The following is a 22,367-nucleotide window of genomic DNA, read 5'->3' as shown; positions in this document are numbered from 1 at the left end:
TGTCAAAGGGCATTGAAACTGTTCTGGCTCAAGGTGGCCCAACGACCTATTAAGACACTTTATGTTGGTGTTTCCTTTATTTTGGCAGTTATCTACACACATAATACTTTAGACTTCACTATATTTGCAAAGCAGAAGACGGTGAAGCTGTCCACAAATCATTATCTGGTCGAAGTACTTCAGCGCTATCCCGCTGGGGATCCAGTGCTGTGTATTTGGGTTGGATAGTGAGCTAAAATGAAGTGGAGGAGAGGGAGTAATCCCACAGATTGCTCAATCAATATGTATTTACTGTCTGTCAATACAGCGGGTAAATTGGTGCTGGCTACAGGCTTACCTTTGATGTACCATGGCTCCCAGCTGGTTACCTACTATGAGGGGAGGCGGGAAGAGCCAGCCGGAAAGGGAACCAGTGCCAGAGGGAGACACAGAGGAGGGAGAAAAATATATTAGTGAAGGTAACTTTTTCTTCAAAAATATTTTAATACAAAATATAATAAGAAAAAATTACTGGCTGCACCCATGCCAAAGAGCCTGAAATGCGCTGCAATGGATGCCCTTTTATGGGTTCCAATTCAACTATTTTGTGTGTTTTTTGGAGCTGATAATAAAAGGTGCAATATGCAGAAATTGCTCCGCCATTTACTGGTTGCAAAAATTATAATAGTTTGCCTAATTTCTGTTTGTGACAAAACAAGCAGTCATTGCTTAGAGAATCAATGTACCGTCTAAACTGCTGTGATATATCTTTTCCATAACCAAAAACACTGTATTTTCAGCTGTTCAAACCTGGTGTGCAAAACCAAAAGTAAAAGACAAAAACTAAACTTAACGGAAAGCATAGAAATAGCACACATAGAACAGATCAACTGCTTCTTTGACTTACTTTCAACGAAGACATTAACTCTACATACAAAACTATGTGGACACCCCTTCGAATTAGTGGATTCCGCTATTTCAGCCACACCCGTTGCTGACAGGTGTATACAATCCAGCACACAGCCATGCAATCGCCATAGACAAACATTGGCAGTAGAATGGCCTTACTGAAGAGCTCAGTGACGTTCAACGTGGCACCTTCATAGGATGCCACCTTTCCAACAAGTCATTTCGTCAAATTTCTGCCCTGCTCGAGCTGCCCTTGTAAACTGTAAGAGCTGTTATTGTACATTGGAAAGGTCTAGGAGCAACAACGTCTCAGCCGCAAAGTGGTAGACCACACAAGCTCATAGAACGGGCCCAATGAGTGCTGAAGCATGGAGAGCGTAAAAATAGTCTATCCTCGGTTGCAACACTCACTACCGAGTTCCAAACTGCCTCTGGAAGCAACGTCAGCACAAGAACTGTTCATAAGGAGTGTCATTAAATGGGTTTCCATTGCCGAGCAGCCACAAACACAAGCCTAAAGTCACCATGCGCAATGCCAAGCGTCGGCTGGAGTGGTGCAAAGCTCGCCGTCATTGGACTCTGGACCAGTGGAAACACGTTTTCTGGAGTGATGAATCACACTTCACCATCTGGCAGTTCAACGGACGAACCTGAGTTTGGCGGATGCCAGGAGAATGCTACCTGTCCCAATGTATAGTGCCAAGTGTAAAGTTTGGTGGAGGAGGAATAATGATCTGGGGCTATTTTTCATGGTTCGGGTTAGGCCCCTTAGTACCAGTGAAGGGAAATCTTAATGTTACAGCATACAATGATATTATAGACGATTCTGTGCTTCCAACTTTGTGGCAACAAGCCACAAAGGCCCTTTTCCATTTCAGAATGACAATGCCCCAGTGCACAAAGTGAGGTCCATACAGAATTGGTTTGTCGTGATCAATGTGGAAGAACCTGACCCGCCTGCACAGAGCCCAGACCTCAACCCCATTGAACAACTTTGGGATGCATTGGAATGCCGACTGCGAGCCAGGCCCAGTCGCTCAACATTATTCACCGACCTCACTAATGCTCATGGCTGAATGAAAGCAAGTCCCCGCAGCAACGTTCCAACCCATATGAGTGGAGGCTGTTATAGCAGCAAAAGGGGGACCAACTCCATATCAATGTCCATGATTTTGGAATGAGATGTTTGACGAGCAGGTGTCCACATACTTTTGGTCATATAGATTATCTATAACTCACATTTCTATGCGAATTTGGACGGGTCACTCAAAAAGTTGAATATTGTAGCTTTTTTTGTACATAATGATTACTATGACCGAAAAGAGCTTCTGGACATCAGAACAGCGATCAATCACTAACCTCGATTTGGATGGTTTCTACTTCAACGAGTCGGCGGTGCAAGACATACTGCTCACCCCGGATCAGGCCCTAATCCCTGCAGGCACCCTGACAAAACTACATTGGCAAATAAATAATCTGCCTCTACCCTCTGTTCTATTGGCGAACTGAAGAACTGTAATATCCTATGTTTCTCGGAGACGTGGCTGACACGGATAATATACATACGTCAAGACCGTATTGCAGCATGGGGTAAGGTTAGGGGGTGTGTCTTTGTTACAACTTCTTAGGGCTAGGCCCCTTTTTTCTCCACTTTCTGTCTGAATGACATGCCCAAAGTAAACTGCCTGTAGCTCAGGCACTGAAGCCAGGATATGCATATAATTGTAACCATTGGAAAGAAAACTCTTTGAAGTTTGTAGAAATGTTAAAATAATGTAGAATAATATAACACAATAGGAGTAGGAGAAAATCCAAAGAAAAACCAAACAAATGTTTTGAGAGAGACCATCCTCTTCGAATTGCAAGAGAACGGTCATATTGAAAATTAGCTCCCTGGATGCAATTCCTATGGCTTCCACAGGGTGTCAGCAGTCTATGATCAAGGTTTCAGCCCTGTGACTTTAACTTCTCTCGGATAGGGGGCAGCATTTTCACATTTGGATGAAAAGCGTGCTCAGTCCCAGATGCTAATATATGCATATTATTATTAGTATTGGATAGAAAACACTCTGAAGTTTCTAAAACTGTTTGAATCATGTCTGTGACTAAAACAGAACGTATTTGGCAGGAAAAGCCCAGAGGACAAACCATTCAGATTCTTTTTTTTGTTTTTGAGGTCACTCTTTTCAATGGGGTTTCATTGGGAATCCAGATTTCTAAGGGACCTTCCTGCAGTTCCTATCGCTTCCACTGGATGTCAAAAGTCTTTAGAAATTGGTTGAGGTTTTTCCTTTGAGAAATGAAGAAGTAGCCACGTTCAGAATGAGGCTCCAGTGAAGTGTACTGTTTGTTAGAGGCGCGTGACCAGAAAGCATGCTATACATTGTTTTCCTCCGGTATTGAACCCAAATCATCCCGTCTTCAATTTGATCGATTATTTACGTTGAAAAATACCTAAAGTTGTATTACAAAAGTAGTTTGAAATGTTTGGACAAAGCTTACAGGTAACTTTTGAGATATTTTGTAGTCACGTTGTGCAAGTTGGAAACGGTGTTTTTCTGGATCAAACGCGCCAAATAAATGGACATTTTGGATATATATCGACGGAATTAATAAAAAAAGGGGACATATTGGAGTGCCAACAGAAGAAGCTCGTCAAAGGTAAGGCATGAATTATATCTTTATTTCTGCGTTTTGTGTCGCGCCGGGAGGGTTGAAATATGATGGTCTGTGATTGTTAGCTGGGGTGCTATCCTCAGATAATAGCATTGTTTGCTTTCGCCGTAAAGCATTTTTGAAATCTGACACGTTGTCTGGATTCACAACAAGTGTAGCTTTAATTTGGTATATTGAATGTGTGATTTCATGAAAGTAAAATTTTTATAGTAATTTATTTGAATTTGGCGCTCTGCATTTTCACTGGATGTTGGCCAGGTGGGACGCTACCGTCCCACATATCCCAGAGAGGTTAAAAACAAATAAGAAATACAAGTGTTAGTAGAGGGACACAGTCTTGGAAAATCATGTTTGAGCGCGCCATGAAGACATCTGCTAAAATCGGTTTCCTACTGAACATACTTCTTTCCGAATTGAATATTATAGTTTGATTACATTTAGAGGTGTAAAATATAAACTTAATTTGACTTGTTCAAACAAAGTTTAGGGGTAGATTTTCTGATTCCTTTCTCTGCCTGTTGAACGAGTGGATTACTCAAATCGATGGCGCCAACTAAACTGACTTATTGGGATATAAAGAAGGATTTTATATAACAAAATTACACTACATGTTTTAGCTGGGACCCTGTGGATGACAAATCAGAGGAAGATTTTCAAAAAGTAAGTCAATATTTAAATGGTTATTTGTGAATGTATGAAACCTGTGCCGGTGGAAAAATATTTGAGGGATTCCCCCCCCACCTTTATTTAACCAGGTAGGCTAGTTGAGAACAAGTTCTCATTTGCAACTGCGACCTGGCCAAGATAAAGCATAGCAATTCGACACATACAACAACACAGAGTTACACATGGAACAATGTGAGCAAATGAGGTAAGATAAGGGAGGTAAAGGCAAAAAAGGCCATGGTGGCGAGGTAAATACAATATAGCAACTAAAACACTGGAATGGTAGATTTGCAGTGGAAGAATGTGCAAAGTAGAAATAGAAATAATGGGGTGCAAAGGAGCTAAATAAATAAATAAATACAGTTGGGGAAGAGGTAGTTGTTTGGGCTAAATTATAGATGGGCTATGTACAGGTGCAGTAATCTGTGCGCTGCTCTGACAGCTGGTGCTTAAAGCTAGTGAGGGAGATATGAGTCTCCAGCTTCAGAGATTTGTGCAGTTCGTTCCAGTCATTGGCAGCAGAGAACTGGAAGGAAAGACAACCAAAGGAGGAATTGGCTTTGGGGCTGACAAGTGAGATATACCTGCTGGAGCGCGTGCTACACGTGGGTGCTGCTATGGTGACCAGTGAGCTGAGATAAGGCGGGGCTTTACCTAGCAGAGACTTGTAGATAACCTGTAGCCAGTGGGTTTGGCGACGAGTATGAAGCGAGGGCCAACCAACGAGTGCGTACAGGTCGCAATGGTGGGTAGTGTATGGGGCTTTGTTGACAAAACGGGTGTCACTGTGATAGACTGCATCCAGTTTGTTGAGTAGAGTGTTGGAGGCTATTTTATAGATGACATCACCGAAGTCGAGGATCGGTAGGATGGTCAGTTTTACGAGGGTATGTTTGGCAGCATGAGTGAAGGATGCTTTGTTGCGATATAAAAAGCCGATTCTAGATTTAATTTTGGATTGGAGATGCTTAATGGGAGTCTGGAAGAAGAGTTTACAGTCTAACCAGACACCTAGGTATTTGTAGATGTCCACGTATTCTAAGTCAGAGCCGTCCAGAGTAGTGATGCTGGACGGGCGAGCAGGTGCGAGCAGTGATCGGTTGAATAGCATGCATTTAGTTTTAATTGCGTTTAAGAGCAGATGGAGGCCACGGAAGGAGAGTTGTATGGCATTGAAGCTCATCTGGAGGTTAGTTAACACAGTGTCCAAAGAGGGGCTGCTGGTGTATCAAAGAATCACCAGCAGCAAGAGCACCATCATTGATGTATACAGAGAAGAGAGTTGGCCCGAGGATGGAACCCTGTGGCACCCCCGTAGAGACTGCCAGAGGTCCGGACAACAGGCCCGCCGATTTGACACACTGAACTCTACCAGAGAAGTAGTTGGTAAACCAGGCAAGGAAATCATTTGAGAAACCAAGGCTGTCGAGTCTGCCAATAAGAATGTGGTGATGGACAGAGTCGAAAGCCTTGGCCAGGTCGATGAATACGGCTGCGCAGTAATGTCTCTTATCGATGGCGGTTATGATGTCGTTTAGGACCGTGAGCGTGGCTAAGGTGCACCCATGACCAGCTCTGAAACCAGATTGCATAGCGGAGAACGTACGATGGGATTCGAAATGGTCGGTACTCTGTTTGTTAACTTGGCTTTCAAAGACTTTAGAAAGACAGGGTAGGATAGATATAGGTCTGTAGCAGTTTGGTTCTAGAGTGTCACCCCCTTTGAAGAGGGGGATGACCGCGGCAGCTTTCCAATCTTTGGGAATCTCAGACGATACGAAAGAGAGGTTGAACAGGCTAGTAATAGGGGTTGCAACAACTTCGGCAGATCATTTTAGAAAGAGAGGGTCCAGATTGTCTAGCCCGGCTGATTTGTAGGGGTCCAGATTTTGCAGCTCTTTCAGAACATCAGCTATCTGGATTTGGGTGAAGGAGAAATGGTGGGGGCTTTGGCGGGTTGCTGAGCATGTCCCAGTTTAGGTCACCTAGTAGCACGAGCTCAGAAGATAAAAGGGGGGCAATCAATTCACATATGGTATCGAGGGCACAGCTGGGGGCAGAGGGAGGTCTATAGCAAGCGGCAACAGTGAGAGACTTGTTTCTGGAAAGGTGAATTTTTAGAAGTAGAAGCTCGAATTGTTTGGGTACAGACTTGGATAGTAATACAGAACTCTGCAGGCTATCTTTGCAGTAGATTGCAACACCACCCCCTTTGGCAGTTCTATCTTGGCGGAAAATGTTATAGTTGACGATGGAGATTTCAGGGTTTTTGGTGGTTTTCCTAAGCCAGAACTCAGACACGGCTAAGACATCCGGGTTGGCAGTGTGCTAAAGCAGTGAGTAAAACAAACTTAGGGAGTAGGCTTCTAATGTTAACATGCATGAAACCAAGGCTTTTACAGTTACAGAAGTCAACAAATGAGAGCACCTGGGGAGTGGGGCTAGGCACTGCAGGACCTGGATTAACCTCTACATCACCAGAGGAACAGAGGAGAAGTAGGATAAGGGTACGGCTAAATGCTATACGAACTATCCGTCTAGCACGTTCGGAACAGAGAGTAAAAGGAGCAGGTTTCTGGGCTCGATAGCATAGATTCAAGGCATAGTGTACAGACAAAGGTAAGGTAGGATGTGAGTACATTGGAGGTAAACCTAGGCATTGAGTAATGATGAGAGAGATATAGTCTCTAGAGACGTTTAAACTAGGTGATGTCATCACATATGTAGGAGGCGGAACAACATGGTTGGTTAAGGCATATTGAACAGGGCTATAGGCTCTACAGTGAAATAAGACAGTAATCACTAACCAGGACAGTAATGGACGAGGCATATTGATATTAGAGAGAGGCATGCGTAGCCAAGTGAACATATGGGTCTAGTGAGTGGTTGGGCTGACTGGGGACACGGCGATTCAGACAGTTAGCAGGCCAATGCTAACAAGCTAACAGTTAGTAGGCCGGGGGTAAACAAGCTAGCAGTTAGCAGACCGGGGCTGGCAAGCTAGCAGTTAGCAGACCGGGGCTGGCAAGCTAGCAGTTAGCAGACCGGGTTAGCAAGCAAGCAGTTACCAGGGGCTAGCAGTTATCAGACCGGGGCAGGCAAGCTAGTAGTTAGCAAACCGGGGCAGGCAAGCTAGCAGTTAGCAGACCGGGGCTAGCAAGTTAGCCTTTGGGGGACGTTGCGATGGGGGTAAGTCTGTTTTTGCCTCTTCGTGCGGTGACGTTGATAGACCAGTCATGGAATTAGTAGGGTTCCAGGTAGCTCTAGGTAGCTAGCAGGTTAGCAGAATGGGCCTTCAGCGGCCGTCGCGCCTGAGGGGCCTGCTTGAGTCCTCGGGCAGATTATGTCGGTATTCCAGTCGTAGAGGATCGGCAGGGTTCTGTGCCCCGTACCGGCAGTAGAAGGGGTCCGGATATTGTAGCCCAGGAGTGGGCTTCGGTGGTAGCACAGGAGCCCTGGCCGGGCTAGCTTCAGGCCAGTTGGTTCTTGCTCCGGGATGGAAACGCTAGCCAGGAGTGGTCACCCGGGATTGCGGTTAGCTAGTTGAAGATCCAGATGAAAATGTTCCGAGTTTGCGGTAGGAATCCGTGATATGGAGAGAAATAGCTCCGTTAAGCTCTGGTTTGAGTCACGTTGTTCGAACTGGCGAGAGCTTTCCAAGCTAAAGGTTAGCTGATGACCGCTAGCAATGGTTTGCTAACTGATAGCTGGTAGGTAGTTAGCTGGCTAGCTTCAGTTGAGGGATTCCAGATCCAAAGTAAATAGAAATACTTTAGAAAAAAGCAGATACACGCCACATTGGGTGAGGCGGGTTGCAGCAGAGTATTTAGAAGTTGAGGTTTATGAAAATATTTTTAAAAGATATGCGAAGAAAAATACACTGCTCAAAAAAATAAAGGGAACACTTAAACAACACAATGTAACTCCAAGTCAATCACACTTCTGTGAAATCAAACTGTCCACTTAGGAAGCAACACTGATTGACAATAAATTTCACATGCTGTTGTGCAAATGGAATAGACAAAAGGTGGAAATTATAGGCAATTAGCAAGACACCCCCAATAAAGGAGTGGTTCTGCAGGTGGTGACCACAGACCACTTCTCAGTTCCTATGCTTCCTGGCTGATGTTTTGGTCACTTTTGAATGCTGGCGGTGCTTTCACTCTAGTGGTAGCATGAGACGGAGTCTACAACCCACACAAGTGGCTCAGGTAGTGCAGCTCATCCAGGATGGCACATCAATGCGAGCTGTGGCAAGAAGGTTTGCTGTGTCTGTCAGCGTAGTGTCCAGAGCATGGAGGCGCTACCAGGAGACAGGCCAGTACATCAGGAGACGTGGAGGAGGCCGTAGGAGGGCAACAACCCAGCAGCAGGACCGCTACCTCCGCCTTTGTGCAAGGAGGAGCACTGCCAGAGCCCTGCAAAATGACCTCCAGCAGGCCATCTTGAAAACAATCGCTTGGCATGTTTTCGCTGTAATAGATACAGTAAATCAGACAGTGCAGTTAGATTAACAAGAATTTAAGTTTTCAGCTGATATAAGACACGTATATGTACATAAATGTTTAAAATCCATCATATTTATGATTATATTTTTGAATTGCGCGCCCTCCAGTTCCACCGGAAGTTGTCTCGCTAGCGGGATTACTATCCCTAAGCAGTTAAGAACAGCTGGTGCGCAATCTCTAATATTAAGTAAGTCTCAAGGTTCTGCTCGCCTGAGTTAGAATACCCCATGATAAGCTACTATTTACCAAGAGAGTTTATCTATATTTTTCCTACCACCACAGACTGATGTTGGCAACCAGACCACACAAGCTGTATCGGGCCATTAGTAAACAAGAAAATGCTCATCCAGTGGCTAATGATTTTAGTGGAGGGAAACTAAAATCCATTTTACCTCATTTCTACCAGTATTTCACCTGTGCAACTAAAGACAAAAAAAAAAACTCTAGATCACCTTTACTCCATACACAGAAACACATACATAGCTCTCACTCGCCCTCCATTTAGCAAATCTGACCATAACTGTATTTTATGCTAAGCTACAGGTCTGTTTCGCTAGCACAGACTGGAATATGTTCTGGGATTCATCCAATGGCATTGAGGAGTTTAAACCACATAAGTCACCGGCTTCATTAACCCTCGAGTCTATTTCTGTCTGTTTAAGCTAGAGATATCCTTTCGCATCTGCGATGTAAGGTGGCTGAGCTACAGCGGTGTGTGTCAGACCATGATGTCCCGAAAATCTGTCTTATCACGAAAACGTCCGTAGCTTCCAAACAGTTTGGCCTACAACCTATTATGGCCCCTCTATCGAAAGGTGAGTCTCTCACGAACAGGTACATGTCAACTCCATATTAATGCCCATGATCTTGGAATGACATGTTCGACGAGCTGGTGTCCATATACTTTTGGTGTATATATGGAAGTAGTTTAGTGCCTAAAAAAGGGGGTTAAATATGTTCCCAAAAATGTCCTGGTCTTTTTTATATAAACTTTTTCAGGACGCTGTCTTTCAAAGATAATTCGTAAAAATCCAAAAACTTCACAGATCTTCATTGTAAAGGGTTTAAACACTCTTTCCCATGCTTGTTCAATGAACCATAAACAATTAATGAACATGCACCTGTGGAACGGTCATTAAGACAAACAGCTTATAGACGGTAGGCAATTAAGGTCACAGTTATGAAAACTTAGGACACTAAAGAGGCCTTTCTACTGACTCTGAAAAACACAAAAAGAAAGATGCCCAGGGTCCCTGCTCATCTGGGTGAATGTGCCTTAGGCATGCTGCAAGGAGGCATGAGGACTGCAGATGTGGCTAGGGCAATAAATTGCAATGTCCGTACTGTGAGATGCCTAAGACAGCGCTACAGGGAGACAGGACATACCGCTGATCGTCCTCGCAGTGGCAGACCACGTGTAACAACACCTGCACAGGATTGGTACATCCGAACAACACACCTGCGGGACAGATACAGGATGGCAACAACTGCCCGAGATACACTAGGAATGCACAATCCCTCCATCAGTGCTCACATTGTCCGCAATAGGCTGAGAGAGGTTGGACTGAGGGCTTGTAGGCCTGTTGTAAAGCAGGTCCTCACCAGACATCACCGGCAACAACGTCGTCTATGGGCACAAACCCGTCGTCTCTGGACCAGACAGGACTGGCAAAAAGTGCTCTTCACTGACGAGTCGTGGTTTTGTCTCACCAGGGGTGATGGTCGAAGGAATGAGCGCTACACCGAGGCCTGTACTCTGGAGCGGGATCGATTTGAAGGTGGAGGGTCTGTCATGGTCTGGGGCGGTGTGTCACTGCATCTTCGGACTGAGCTTGTTGTCATTGCAGGCAATCTCAACGCTGTGCGTTACAGGGAAGACATCCTCCTCCCTCATGTGGTACCCTTCTTGCAGGCTCATCTTAACATGACCCTCCAGCATAACAATGCCACCAGCCATACTGCTCGTTCTGTGCGTGATTTCCTGCAAGACAGGAATGTCAGTGTTCTGCCATGGCCAGTGAAGAGCCCGGATCTCAATCCCATTGAGCACGTCTGGGACCTGTTGGATCGGAGGGTGAGGGCAAAGGCCATTCCCCCCAGAAATGTCCGGGAACTTGCAGGTGCCTTGGTGGATGAGTGGGGTAACATCTCACAGCAAGAAATGGCAAATCTGGTGCAGTCCATGAGGAGATGCACTGCAGTACTTCATGCAGCTGGTGGCCACACCAGATACTGACTGTTACTTTTGATTTTGACCCCAGCCTTTGTTTAGGGACACATTACATTTCTGTTAGTCACATGTCTGTGGAACTTGTTCAGTTTATGTCTGTCTCAGTTGTTGAATCTTGTTATGTTCATACAAATATTTACACATGTTAAGATTGCTGAAAAATAAACGCAGTTGACAGTGAGAGGACGTTTATTTTTAATCTGGAGTTTACATCTCTCATATATAGGACAAACTTTCTTTTTTGACCATCTGTTTTTCCATCGGTTATTCAAAGTGTTTCTATGGGCTAATAACATTAAAGTATATATATTTTTTTATACCTAAAGGGGTCTTAAAATTCCAAACGAAATATCTAAATGATCCGAGATTACAACCCCCTCCCCCCCACAGTGCATTGACGATGTCGTCCCCACGGTGACCGTACGTACATATCCCAACCAGAATTAGCTTTTGTTGAATAAAACAAGTAATAAATAACAAATCTGTAATCACAAGCAACTAATATATTTCATATCTTTTAATTGGCAAAATATATTCTAATTGGTCAGACATTTTGTTTTTACATAGAGTGTGACACTATTAGAAGACTATCCGTAGCTGATGGGAACTTTTACAGTAGGTGCCTCACAAGAAAGGTGGCTTAGACCTAAGAGATTTATGGAGGATTTCCATTGTAGCAAACCAGCAGTCATGGATTTCAAATTTTACATTTTCTTCTCTCTCCGACAGACAATACACAGACAGTAATCCAGTCGGGTGTCATTGGCTACAGTCAGCTCTAGTAGGACCACATTTAAACAGTATTTAATCTTCCCACTCAGTATGGATCTTCCCACGATCAGCCTGGCAGGCCCCCAAAATGGACAAATAAAAAGAAGTGACTTAGAGGAGCAGCGGGATAGTGCCATCATAGCAAACAATGGCATTTGTCACTCAAATCCAACTTTCCTTAGCTTGGCTTTTTAAGACTGTACGCTTTTCCATCGCCGCAGGATAGGGCATCCAGTGCAGGAGAACTGGCCAACTCTTATACCCTTTTCACACTGTCATGCAGTCCTGAACCATACTGTGCTGGCTCTGATATTTTCTTTTCACATCGTCCTGGTTACAGCAATGATGGTGCATGCGTAACGAGGCCAGCGCAGAACAGCTTGGCTCAGCTCAGTAGTGTCAAAACGCTGATTGTTTGGGATCTCAAATACAAATCTCTACCCCTTTCCTATGGTCCATTCGACAACTCCCATATGTTTTCAGTCTCAATGTCCTTTGTATTAAGATTAAATTGATGAAAGTGTCTCTAAACTGTTCCCCTTATCATCTTCGTACCTAGCTTAGATTGGGTTGTGGATGAATGGATTTGTGATGAAGAAAATAAAAAAAACTGTAATATTGAATAAATACCTTTGGATCCTGATAGATTACCAGGGTCCAAAGGTAGCAAATTGCTACCTTGCTACATTGGAATAATATTCAAATCTATTTTTCATGTACATAAAAAGGGTTGCACATTTTGGGGAATATTCAGAGGTGGAATTGAACTTTAATTAAATGAGTTAACTCTCCACATGGGATGCTTTCACTAAACAACAAAATAAAATATTGAATGATCCCCAATGAACCATCGCATCTCCCAAAAACGTTTTCAACATACATCTGTAAAATGATGTCTAGAAACTAAAGCTTTGGTTTTCTTCTCAGGCTTCCATGTCTTCTCCCTGGAACCTCCTCAATGTCCACCTCTTGAACATCAGACTCTGATGCCTCATCTTCACTGTCACTTTCCAACCTTGATGAGGATAGCTCGCTGTCAGGCTCAAAAAGCCTCAAATGTGCCCAGATGGCCACCAACTTTTCAACCCTTGTACGCCTGTTGCGTGCTTTGGTGTGTGTGTTCCCAAACAAGGACCAGTTGCGCTCTGAGGCGGCTGATGTTGGTGGGATTTGGCGGCTGATGGAGGCAACTGGGGAAAGAGCCTCAGATCCACAAAGTCCCTTCCACCAGGTGGCTGATGGATATGTTGGCACGACTGCCATATTGCATCTCCATCCCAAAGCCCTTGCTTGGAAGTGTACTTCGCCAGACTGCCAAGAACCTTGACCTCATCCATGCCAAGGTGGCGAGACACAGTAGTGATGGCACTATAGGCCTTGTTGATCTCAGGACCAGACAGGATGCTCTTGCCAGCATACTTGGGGTCCAACATGTACGCTGCGGCATGTATGGGCTTCAGGCAGAAGTCTTCTCGCTTTTTGACGTATTTCAGAACTGCAGTTTCCTTTGCTTGGAGCAACAGTGAAGTGGGCAGGGCAGTACGGATTTCTTCTCTTACATCTGCAAGCAGAGTCTGAACATCAGACAGGATGGCATTGTCTCCCTCAATCTGTGCAATGGCTACTGCTATAGGTTTCAGGAGTTTCAGGCTGCTTACCACTCTCTCCCAAAATACATCATCCAGGAGGATCCTCTTGATGGGGCTGTCCATATCGGTAGACTGTGATATGGCAATTTCTTGGAGAGACTCCTTCCCCTCCACGAGACTGTCAAACATGATGACAACACCACCCCAACGGGTGTTGCTGGAAAGCTTCAATGTGGTGCTCTTATTCTTCTCACTTTGCTTGGTGAGGTAGATTGCTGCTATGACTTGATGATACCTAACCCTTCACATACCTAACCATTTCCTTGGCTCTCTTGTAGAGTGTATCCATTGTTTTCAGTGCCATGATGTCCTTGAGGAGCAGATTCAATGCATGAGCAGCACAGCCAATGGGTGTAATGTGAGGGTAGGACTCCTCCACTTTAGACCAAGCAGCCTTCATGTTCGCAGCATTGTCTGTCACCAGTGCAAATACCTTCTGTGGTCCAAGGTCAATGATGACTGCCTTCAGCTCATCTACAATGTAGAGACCGGTGTTTCTGTTGTCCCTTGTGTCTGTGCTCTTGTAGAATACTGGTTGAGGGGTGGAGATGATGTAGTTAGTTATTCCTTGCCCACGAACATTCAACCACCCATCAGAGATGATTGCAATACAGTCTGCTTTCTCTATGATTTTCTTGACCTTCACTTGACCTCTGCATCCAGCAAATGAGTAGATAAAGCATGTCTGGTTGGTGATTAATCATTCATGGACTCGTTTAAAGGTAAAAAAAAAAATATGAAATTGTGAAAACCTCAGGAAACTATCCCTTTAAATCGCCGGCAAGAGAAGAATGAAATGGCTAATAGCAACCAGCTTACCGCCGTCTTCCACCGATCGCTTCTGGTCTCCGTAGCCATACATGGAGGGGTCTACAATAGGTGGGGAACTGTTTAGGTGTGAAATCTGCTCAATCCTCATTTTTTCTGCCATCTGAAATGTGAGGAAAATAATAATTACTTCACAGATTTTCTATACAACAGTTCATCCATCCATTGTATTCATTGTTGTTACAATCTGAGAAACATTTCACCCAAAAATTGCTTTTTACATTTATAAAAATTGCCAGTCCTATGACCACTAAAGCCCATTCATACGCTACCTTTAGTGACAATAGTATCTTCTGGCCGGGGAAGTTTTGTTAAGAGCTCCGACGCTTGTTCTGAACATTAAAACGCATTGCTTGCGGTACGGTTTTGGAAACATAAGGAACGTATCGTTCATATCAGCAAGAAATTATTTTCAAAAAACAAATTACTACACACCTTTATATGGTTAGGGTTCCCACACAGCCATATGTCCATGTTACAGTGCTTGTTTATGGAAAACAGACAGAAGACCCCTGCACATCGACTTGGTACTGGTACCTTGTGTATATAGCCAAGTTATTGTCACTCATTTTGTATTTATTATTATGAGTTATTACTTTTCTATTATTTCTCCATTTTCTCTCTCTCTCTGCATCATTGGGAAGGGACCGTAGGCATGCATTTCACTGTTAGTCTACATCTTTTGTTTACAAAGCATGTGACAAATAACATTTGATTTGATTTGATCGCAGGTTTTAAGCGACTGGGCAGATAGGGTGAAAATGGAATGAGATTGATCTGTCAATATTTTCCATATCAGACACACAGCTGGATGGGCATATGTTCGTTTATGTGTGCGGTACACCAACCCACTAAGGGATGAGCCTACGGCAGGTATAAAGCTGAGTGTGCTAGCTAAACTAACCCCCTACCAGCCCTAAAGTAAGGAGCAGGCTGAGTTAATAGCATATTAGACAGGCCTCCCCCTGGCCAGAACCCAATGGGCCAGGGGACGAAGGGTGGGACGGCACCAAGTCTAGCTATTCCTTCATCATTTACAGACCAGAGATAATAATACAACAGGCAGAAAACAACTGGAGAATCAGAGTGGGCTTGTCTGAAATGCAGTGTGTCATGTAACAGCCCAGCTAAGTAAAGGCTACACTGTCCATGTTACAGTGCTTGTTTATGGAAAACAGAAGCGTACATGCTCTAATTAGCCATCGGCGTCTCAAGAAGACCTGTGTGTAAAGGGAAGACTGACGCCACAAACGTCTTGTCGCTGAAAAATACTGTTGGCTGCAACTACGTTTAGGTGGAGTATTTGTCTGTTTTGACTGCCAGAGCCAATTCGCCTCTATACAGAACATGTAAGGCCCTTGGACTATAAGGAGTAATGTTAGGCCCATTTAGTTCATTATTGGGCTATATGACCACGTCAGGCAATTGCAATATGTTGGTCAAAAGCACTTATACCATGAGAGCTAGAGCTATTATCTGCTGAACAACACAACAAGGCTGACTCATCGGCAACTGAAATGTCTAATCCAAATAGCCTAACCTTGAGAAATCAAATGACAAAGTTAAAAAAAATTAAAATGTGCAACACTGTATAGAATCATTTTCTGTTGATCTTCTTCACCGTCACGTGCTTTAAAATACATGGGGATGTTGTAAGTGTAAAGGATTTAATAATGTATCATCTGAGCATTGAGCAGCCAATGGAGCCATGCAGTTCTACCATTCCCCTTCCAAAAAACGTATTGTCGACACTTGAGGTGATTTTGAATCTTTCAGAGACCGAGTTGTTATCACATCTATCCATGAGTTTTGGGGCCAAAGAGCTAGTTAGTGAGCATTCTGTCAAACAATGTGATAGATGGTTCAATCAAACAAATCACATATATTTTGCATGAGAGGGAGCATTGTAATATCTAAGTTTACCCAAAACCTTTATGTAGCACAAATAGGCATATTAGCTATGGTATCTAGTGAAAAATCATAATATAGTACTAAGGTGTTAGGTGACGCGATAAACAATGGACGCTATGCGAGAATTCTACAAAAATAACTGCAGTAATCAAATCAATTTTCACTAAATGTCAATAATGTTGTCGTCAAAATACATAAATCATTTGAAAACATGAATGTGGGAGTTGTCTAAAAATCCCAATACTGTACGTTATGATATTTACGCAATATGAGCCCAAATTTAAATCAAGTGTCATGCTTAAAACGTTCAATTCTTTGGGACAGCCCTTTTTCTGAATCTGTGAAATCGGTGTGTTCATATTTGCTCTTTGCGAATGGTATTCTTCACTATACCAGAGTAAGATTGATGTAACATTGTATTGCCAACAAGTATTGGAAAGTCCTGAGGGTGTTTTACAGTTATCAAATGTACTTGGGACTGAAATATAAGGTTAAACGTTTTTCCTTCGCTTCGGTCATTCAGATGTTCTCAGAGACACTGAAAAAACATAGCAGGTTACAAAGTAGAGCTTCGTAGCTACGTTTTGATGATGGGTTGTCAGGGATTGGTCCAAATTCACCATTCGCTACCCCCATTTCCATGACCTGTGCTAGCTTGCTAGCTGTGTGGGACAGCCTGATACCGTTCACTGAGGCAACGAGCCGGGCGAGAGGCTGTAACGTGCCATTGCGGCTGTATTGTACCAAAAGCAATTTTTGTGACTGATGATATATTCTTTCAAGTAAAAACTACAATAACACAGTGGCTACAGCCAATACAATCAATAAAAACATAGCTAAATATCAGTGAATTGAAAATGTGTCCTAACAATCTTTCTGTGCAGCTGGCTCGCAGCAGCTCACCAACTGTCTCCTATCGGAAATGGTGGAGTTTATCCTCCCATCACCAATGTAACGCATCAACACCAAAAAATACATTACAATGTGACCCAACTCAGATGTAGGCCTACCTTAAACTGTGTTACAGTTTAGTCTTAGTGAGAAGTGTGTGTCTGTGCTAGCCTAACACAGACATACCCAGCCTATGTGTGATGTGCTGTGTGTTAGAGATGCACGATATATCAGTGAACATATCGGAATCGGACGATAAAAGCTCAAAATGCCAACATCGGTATCGGCTGATGTCTAGTTTAACGCCCGATGTGCAAAACCGATGTCAAAGCTGACGTGCATACCTGTATAACGAAGGTACATGACGTAATGACGCCACGTACAATTTTGCTCTATACGTGCAACACAGCATTCCTAAACTAGCCCACAATGTCTGCTGTGTGGATCCAGCAGTCAACAAGTCAAGCAGTCATTTGAAAGAGTAAGAAAATTTCAGAGACAACTGAAAGGCGAAATCCATTAAAGCCAAGATAATGGAATTCATTGCCCTTGACAATCAACTGCTTTCTGTCGTTGGTGATGTTGGCTTTCGCCGACTGGTCGAGCACTGGTACACACTACCAAGTGCGCTATTTTTCAGATGTTGCCCTACCGGAGATACACAGTAATAGCGTCACTGCTATTAGCTTCACGACATGCATACTATGGAACGCAGTTTGGGTCTTTGCATGTCAAAAAAGATACAGTAGCACTGTCAAAGCTGTACAAAAAAAGTCAGCAAACACCAGCCACGAACGATGTGTTTGCAATACCGAATTGGTAATAAAGCATAATTTGTTCGACAACTTCTGGGGTAGCTAGCTTTAGCTTGGTACCTAGCTAGCACCAATACAACCAGCCTGAAAACAATTACCAGTAGAAACTGCAGTCATTTTCATTATTCTTAGCAATGATTTAGGAATCCTTGTGAGTAAGTATTAGCTAGGTTGCCACTTGTTGTTCGCCTATTGAAATTGAACTTCAGTTCATGAAAATAAATAGCTATAGCTAACTATAGCTACTGAAACAGATTATGTATTTTTTCTATGTTTTTGGGGAAGAACATTGTTTGCATCCATGAGCTAGCTAGCTTTTTTATTTTTATGGCCAGCACTGTAGGTGTGCGAGACAACTTTACCAGCATCATAGCACACGTATCGATGAATCGTTGTGACATATGAAATACAAGTGATAGTGTAATCAATGTGTAATAACTACTTTAAAAAATTAATGAACGTGTTAAATTATTATGTGACGTGCAGTCCTATTCAGGTCCTGATTGGTCTACAAACTTATTTGACAAGTCAAAGTCAAGTCAACACAGCAAGTAAGTGAAAGAAATAGGTTTTGATTATGTTTTACTGGTAATGGGGACATAAGTAAATGCCAACAAAATAACTTTTTGGTCAGTGTGGTGTGTGTGTAACCTTTATTTAACTAGGCAAGTCAGTTAAGAACAAATTCTTATTTACAATGACGGCCTACCCCAGCCAAACCCGGACGACGCTGAGCGAATTGTGCACCGCCCTATGGGACTCCCAATCATGGCCGGACATGATACAGCCTGGATTCGAACCAGGGACTGTAGTGACACCTGCTGCACTGAGATGCAGTGCCTTAGACCGCTTCATCCATGTGTGTGTTAACTATTTAACTGTACTAGAATGCTTAAAAGGCCACTAAAATGTTTAATATCGGTTATCGGTATCAGTTCTTTTGGCAAGGAAAATATCAGATATCGGTATCGGGCAAAAATGTTATATCGGTTCATCACTAGTGTGTGTGGGGATGCTGAGAAGTGTGTTTCTGTGTTAGACTCTGTGTGTGTAGGTGGCACAGGCACAGGGTTGGGCGTATTATTTTGCACTCTAGGCCTAATCAGTTGGCCTACTGAATGCAACATTACTGTGATATATACCGCCTAACAGTTACTAATTGGTAAATAGTATCCCTGCTTTTTGTTCATGATTATGTAATCTCAATTATATGTCCTCCATTACCATCTCAGGTGCATGCGCAGGCTGCACCTTACTCCTCAGTATAAACTCCCAGTTCCGCATAAAACAGCAATACTTAATTTAATTCCATACAAACAAATTAGCATAATATGTATCTAATTTGCATAAAGCAGTATACAAAGTTGTATTCTAATTTCATAAAATGTTTCAAATTGTTACCCACTCTGTTTTTCATCAACCATGAAGATTTGTTAATATGACCACCCTACTTTAAATTATTGGGCTTAAATTACTGAAATGACATATTCCGTACTGCCTAATTAGTAGCCACCCCATCTGAAGTGCCTCTTGCATAATATAGCGTTTTAATCTTTTTTGGGGGGGGGGGGTCATCTCTGTGTTCTACAGCAATTGTGACCACCCGATCTTATGACTACCCGATCTTGTGTTATTGGACAAAAAGTGTTGAATTTAAGAATCCAGACAGGTTATTTGGTGCTTTATTGACAAGGGATTAACATTGACCTGTCCTTTTCCGATCAATTTAAAATAAGATCTCTCAGATTTGGTAATCCTATCCTCATGAAATAAAATGTTCTGTGTTCCTGGGAAGCTTCTCTATAACATGGAATACAAAGTATAACACCAGAACCACAGTTTCATTTTGTCCTCTAAAACAGTGTTTTTAATGGGTCGTAGTATAATTATGTTTCTAATCTTCTTCTTTTTTCATAAAAAAAAAATACTCCAATCTGAACTATTTAAACCATATTGAAGTGTAGAAATTATAATTAAATTCATCTCTGAACAATTTTCTTCAATCACAGTATTTTCAATATATAGCTATTTTTGTTTGATTTGTCTCAAACCAGTGAGTTTATTAACATTCCTCAAGAATATGAACAAAATGTAATTGCTGACAGTGAAAGAGGTGGGAATGTTGTTCCTTTGTCATATAATTGCTACATTTTCTATAAATATAGCATCCAAAATAGTTTTCCAGATTGAATTTTGGCAATGCGAATATTGGTTCAAGACTGATACAACCTGGTTCAATTTGGGTCAGGAATCTAACACCCTAATACTAGTGACAATCTACCCTTACCTGCTCTTTAATCGGGTTCCTAACTAGACACACCCGCACAGTGCATAATATGGTGCTTGCCAGTTACATAATGGAGCCTACTTGCATGGGGGACAATTGACTCAATGATGTTTACAACTGGGAAACAATATGGATAACTGGGAAACAATATGGATAACTATCTGTTTAAAAACGTGTGGGTTTGTTTGGAATCTTTGCCTACTTGTCACTGATTGTTATGGGTTTGAGAGCACCGCCACACAGTTCAACCCCAGAACTTCAGTGACTGAACAACAAGTTGCATATGGACACGTGTGGAAAACGTAGCTAGCTACTGTAATGATCTTAACATAAATTAACTTGAAGACTTCGTGGTAACAACACGGTAAACTACATAAAAACATCGTTTCCAGTCGTGACCTGTTGCAGCCAAAATGAACACGCGCGAGTAGTCATTGTAAACTCGAAGCTATTGTGGTTGTCAACTAGCTTAGAATGTTAGCTAGCTGGCTAGGTCGCTGGCTAGTGTTTTTTATGAACACATAGCACAAGCTGCAGAGGTGGGCGAGTTAAAATAAAAGTTATTTATCGTCGTTTAAAAGGCCTAACTCAACCTCAGTTGATTCCTTTGCGAATTCCTCTACTCCTATTACCTGTCGGGCCCGATGTAAAGCGTGGGCGAAGCCGTCAGCTTTCATTTCGGACTGAGAAACGGAGGCCTGTCCCTGCACCAACTCCGCCATCATCATCTCCACCCAGACCTCTCTGTTGTAAATAGTTACCACAGCCACAAAGTCAGAATTGGCTATTTAATTTAATTAAATTGCACTTTTGTCTTAACTTAAGGTTAGGCACAAGTTTATCAGTTTGGTTAATGTTAGGTTTATAATCAGATTGTGGAAACAGGTGGGGTTTAGCTATAATTATGACTTTGTAGCTGTGATAACTAGTGACGGTCAGACTGCTCAGTTGTTGGACGCGTTCGAGTAAATCACTTTTGTCAGGGCTGCAGTACAAACACTTAAGACACACCCTCGTCCACTTACCCTAGCCTTATGCCCTCGGGGGAATCCCCGTCGCCATCTTGGCCGGCGGTCCAAATGATTAGCCAAGCAAGGGAAGTTTGCAACCGAAGCCCTCGTTCTTAGTCGGTTTTGTGAGTGTACAATTATGTTAACTCAGGGGCCAGAAACTCCCCATAATCCGCTAATAAAAGTCCCTAATTTAAAAACAACATCACTGGAGAAGTCAACATACACGTAAGTAAGAACGAATGCAAATAAGTTAGAAACTGTGCTATTGATGCACATGACGGCACAAACGTCTCGTTAAAAAGTACATATGTTTTTGTTTGGTAATCTTTTGGAAATTGTAGAAGTTCCAGCTAGGCAGGCTAACTTTAGTTAACTAATTAATTTGCTGGCTATCATAGTGTAGGCTTATAATAATAATGATATATTTAATATAAGTAGACATGCACTCATAATTGACTGTAGCTCATATAAAGCACCCACAAACTACCGGTGGCTGAAAACATAATCACGGGATGAACGAGTGACGAATTTCCGGCCAAGGCTGGTCTGGAAATTGTCTGATTTGCGCCTACTGCATGAACTTCACATAAATCATGTGATCAAAGGTCATGCCGTTTTGACTGCAGCCGACTGTAATGGTGCGTTCATGACAACTGGGAACTGTGAAAAATACGAGGTCAGATCATGACGTTAGTGAAATTAATGTCGGAACTCTAGAAAGAGGGCCGAGTTCCCGAGTGGGAATTCCGAGGTGGATGACCGTTTAAAACAATTTTCCCCAGTCGGAGCTCGTTTTTTCCGAGTTCCCAGTTGTGTTGAGATCTCGGAAGAGTGCCCAGTTGTTTTGAACATGGCACAAGTTTTTGCAGTTGCTCGTAATATTCATCCTGCAGCAATCGCTTGCCTTGTGGGAGGCTCTATTGTCAACCAATCATGTGGGTGATTTTGTTTGACGCACGCGGACATGACCAAAGACGTGACTGAAACAGGAACCAATTTTGCCACAGTTTGTAAAATAGGCCTACAGTGGATATGTGCAAATTAATGTGATATTTGAGATAATTGATTGTACAATGTACACGTTTTCAGTTTGTTTATTTGTAGGCTACATTATAAAGATATACTTTTATTCACAATGGCAACACAAACCTTGCTTGGAAAAAACATAATTAACCTGGTTTCCATACAGCCATTTCATGCATCTTAATTACCTGACTCATGACAAAAGTAATGA

At 42.7% G+C, this 22,367-nt stretch overlaps 1 protein-coding gene across 6 annotated transcripts in view; it reads right to left on the bottom strand.

Annotated features, from left to right (window-relative positions):
- The window catches only part of LOC120044705 (far upstream element-binding protein 3-like), a 79,117-nt gene extending 57,546 nt beyond the window's left edge, over window positions 1-21,571 (bottom strand). For 2 of the 6 annotated variants that reach the window (XM_038989386.1, XM_038989420.1), the window contains exons 1-3: window positions 20,753-20,877; window positions 14,208-14,319; window positions 338-371 (exon numbers count right to left, since the gene is read on the bottom strand). In XM_038989386.1, coding sequence (XP_038845314.1) covers window positions 338-371; window positions 14,208-14,319; window positions 20,753-20,848 — 242 coding nt within the window. In that variant the 5' untranslated portion in view covers window positions 20,849-20,877. Of the gene's footprint in view, window positions 1-337; window positions 372-14,207; window positions 14,320-20,752; window positions 20,879-21,145 lie in introns of those variants that run through there. The other 4 variants (XM_038989392.1, XM_038989399.1, XM_038989413.1 and 1 more) reach the window with 4 other exon arrangements.
- Window positions 21,572-22,367: the final 796 nt, after the last annotated feature.

The sequence above is a fragment of the Salvelinus namaycush genome, chromosome 1, assembly GCF_016432855.1.
Source record: "Salvelinus namaycush isolate Seneca chromosome 1, SaNama_1.0, whole genome shotgun sequence".
NCBI lineage: Eukaryota > Metazoa > Chordata > Actinopteri > Salmoniformes > Salmonidae > Salvelinus > Salvelinus namaycush.
Note: the sequence above shows the minus strand (reverse complement) of the source record. Positions and strands in the feature narration are given on the sequence as shown.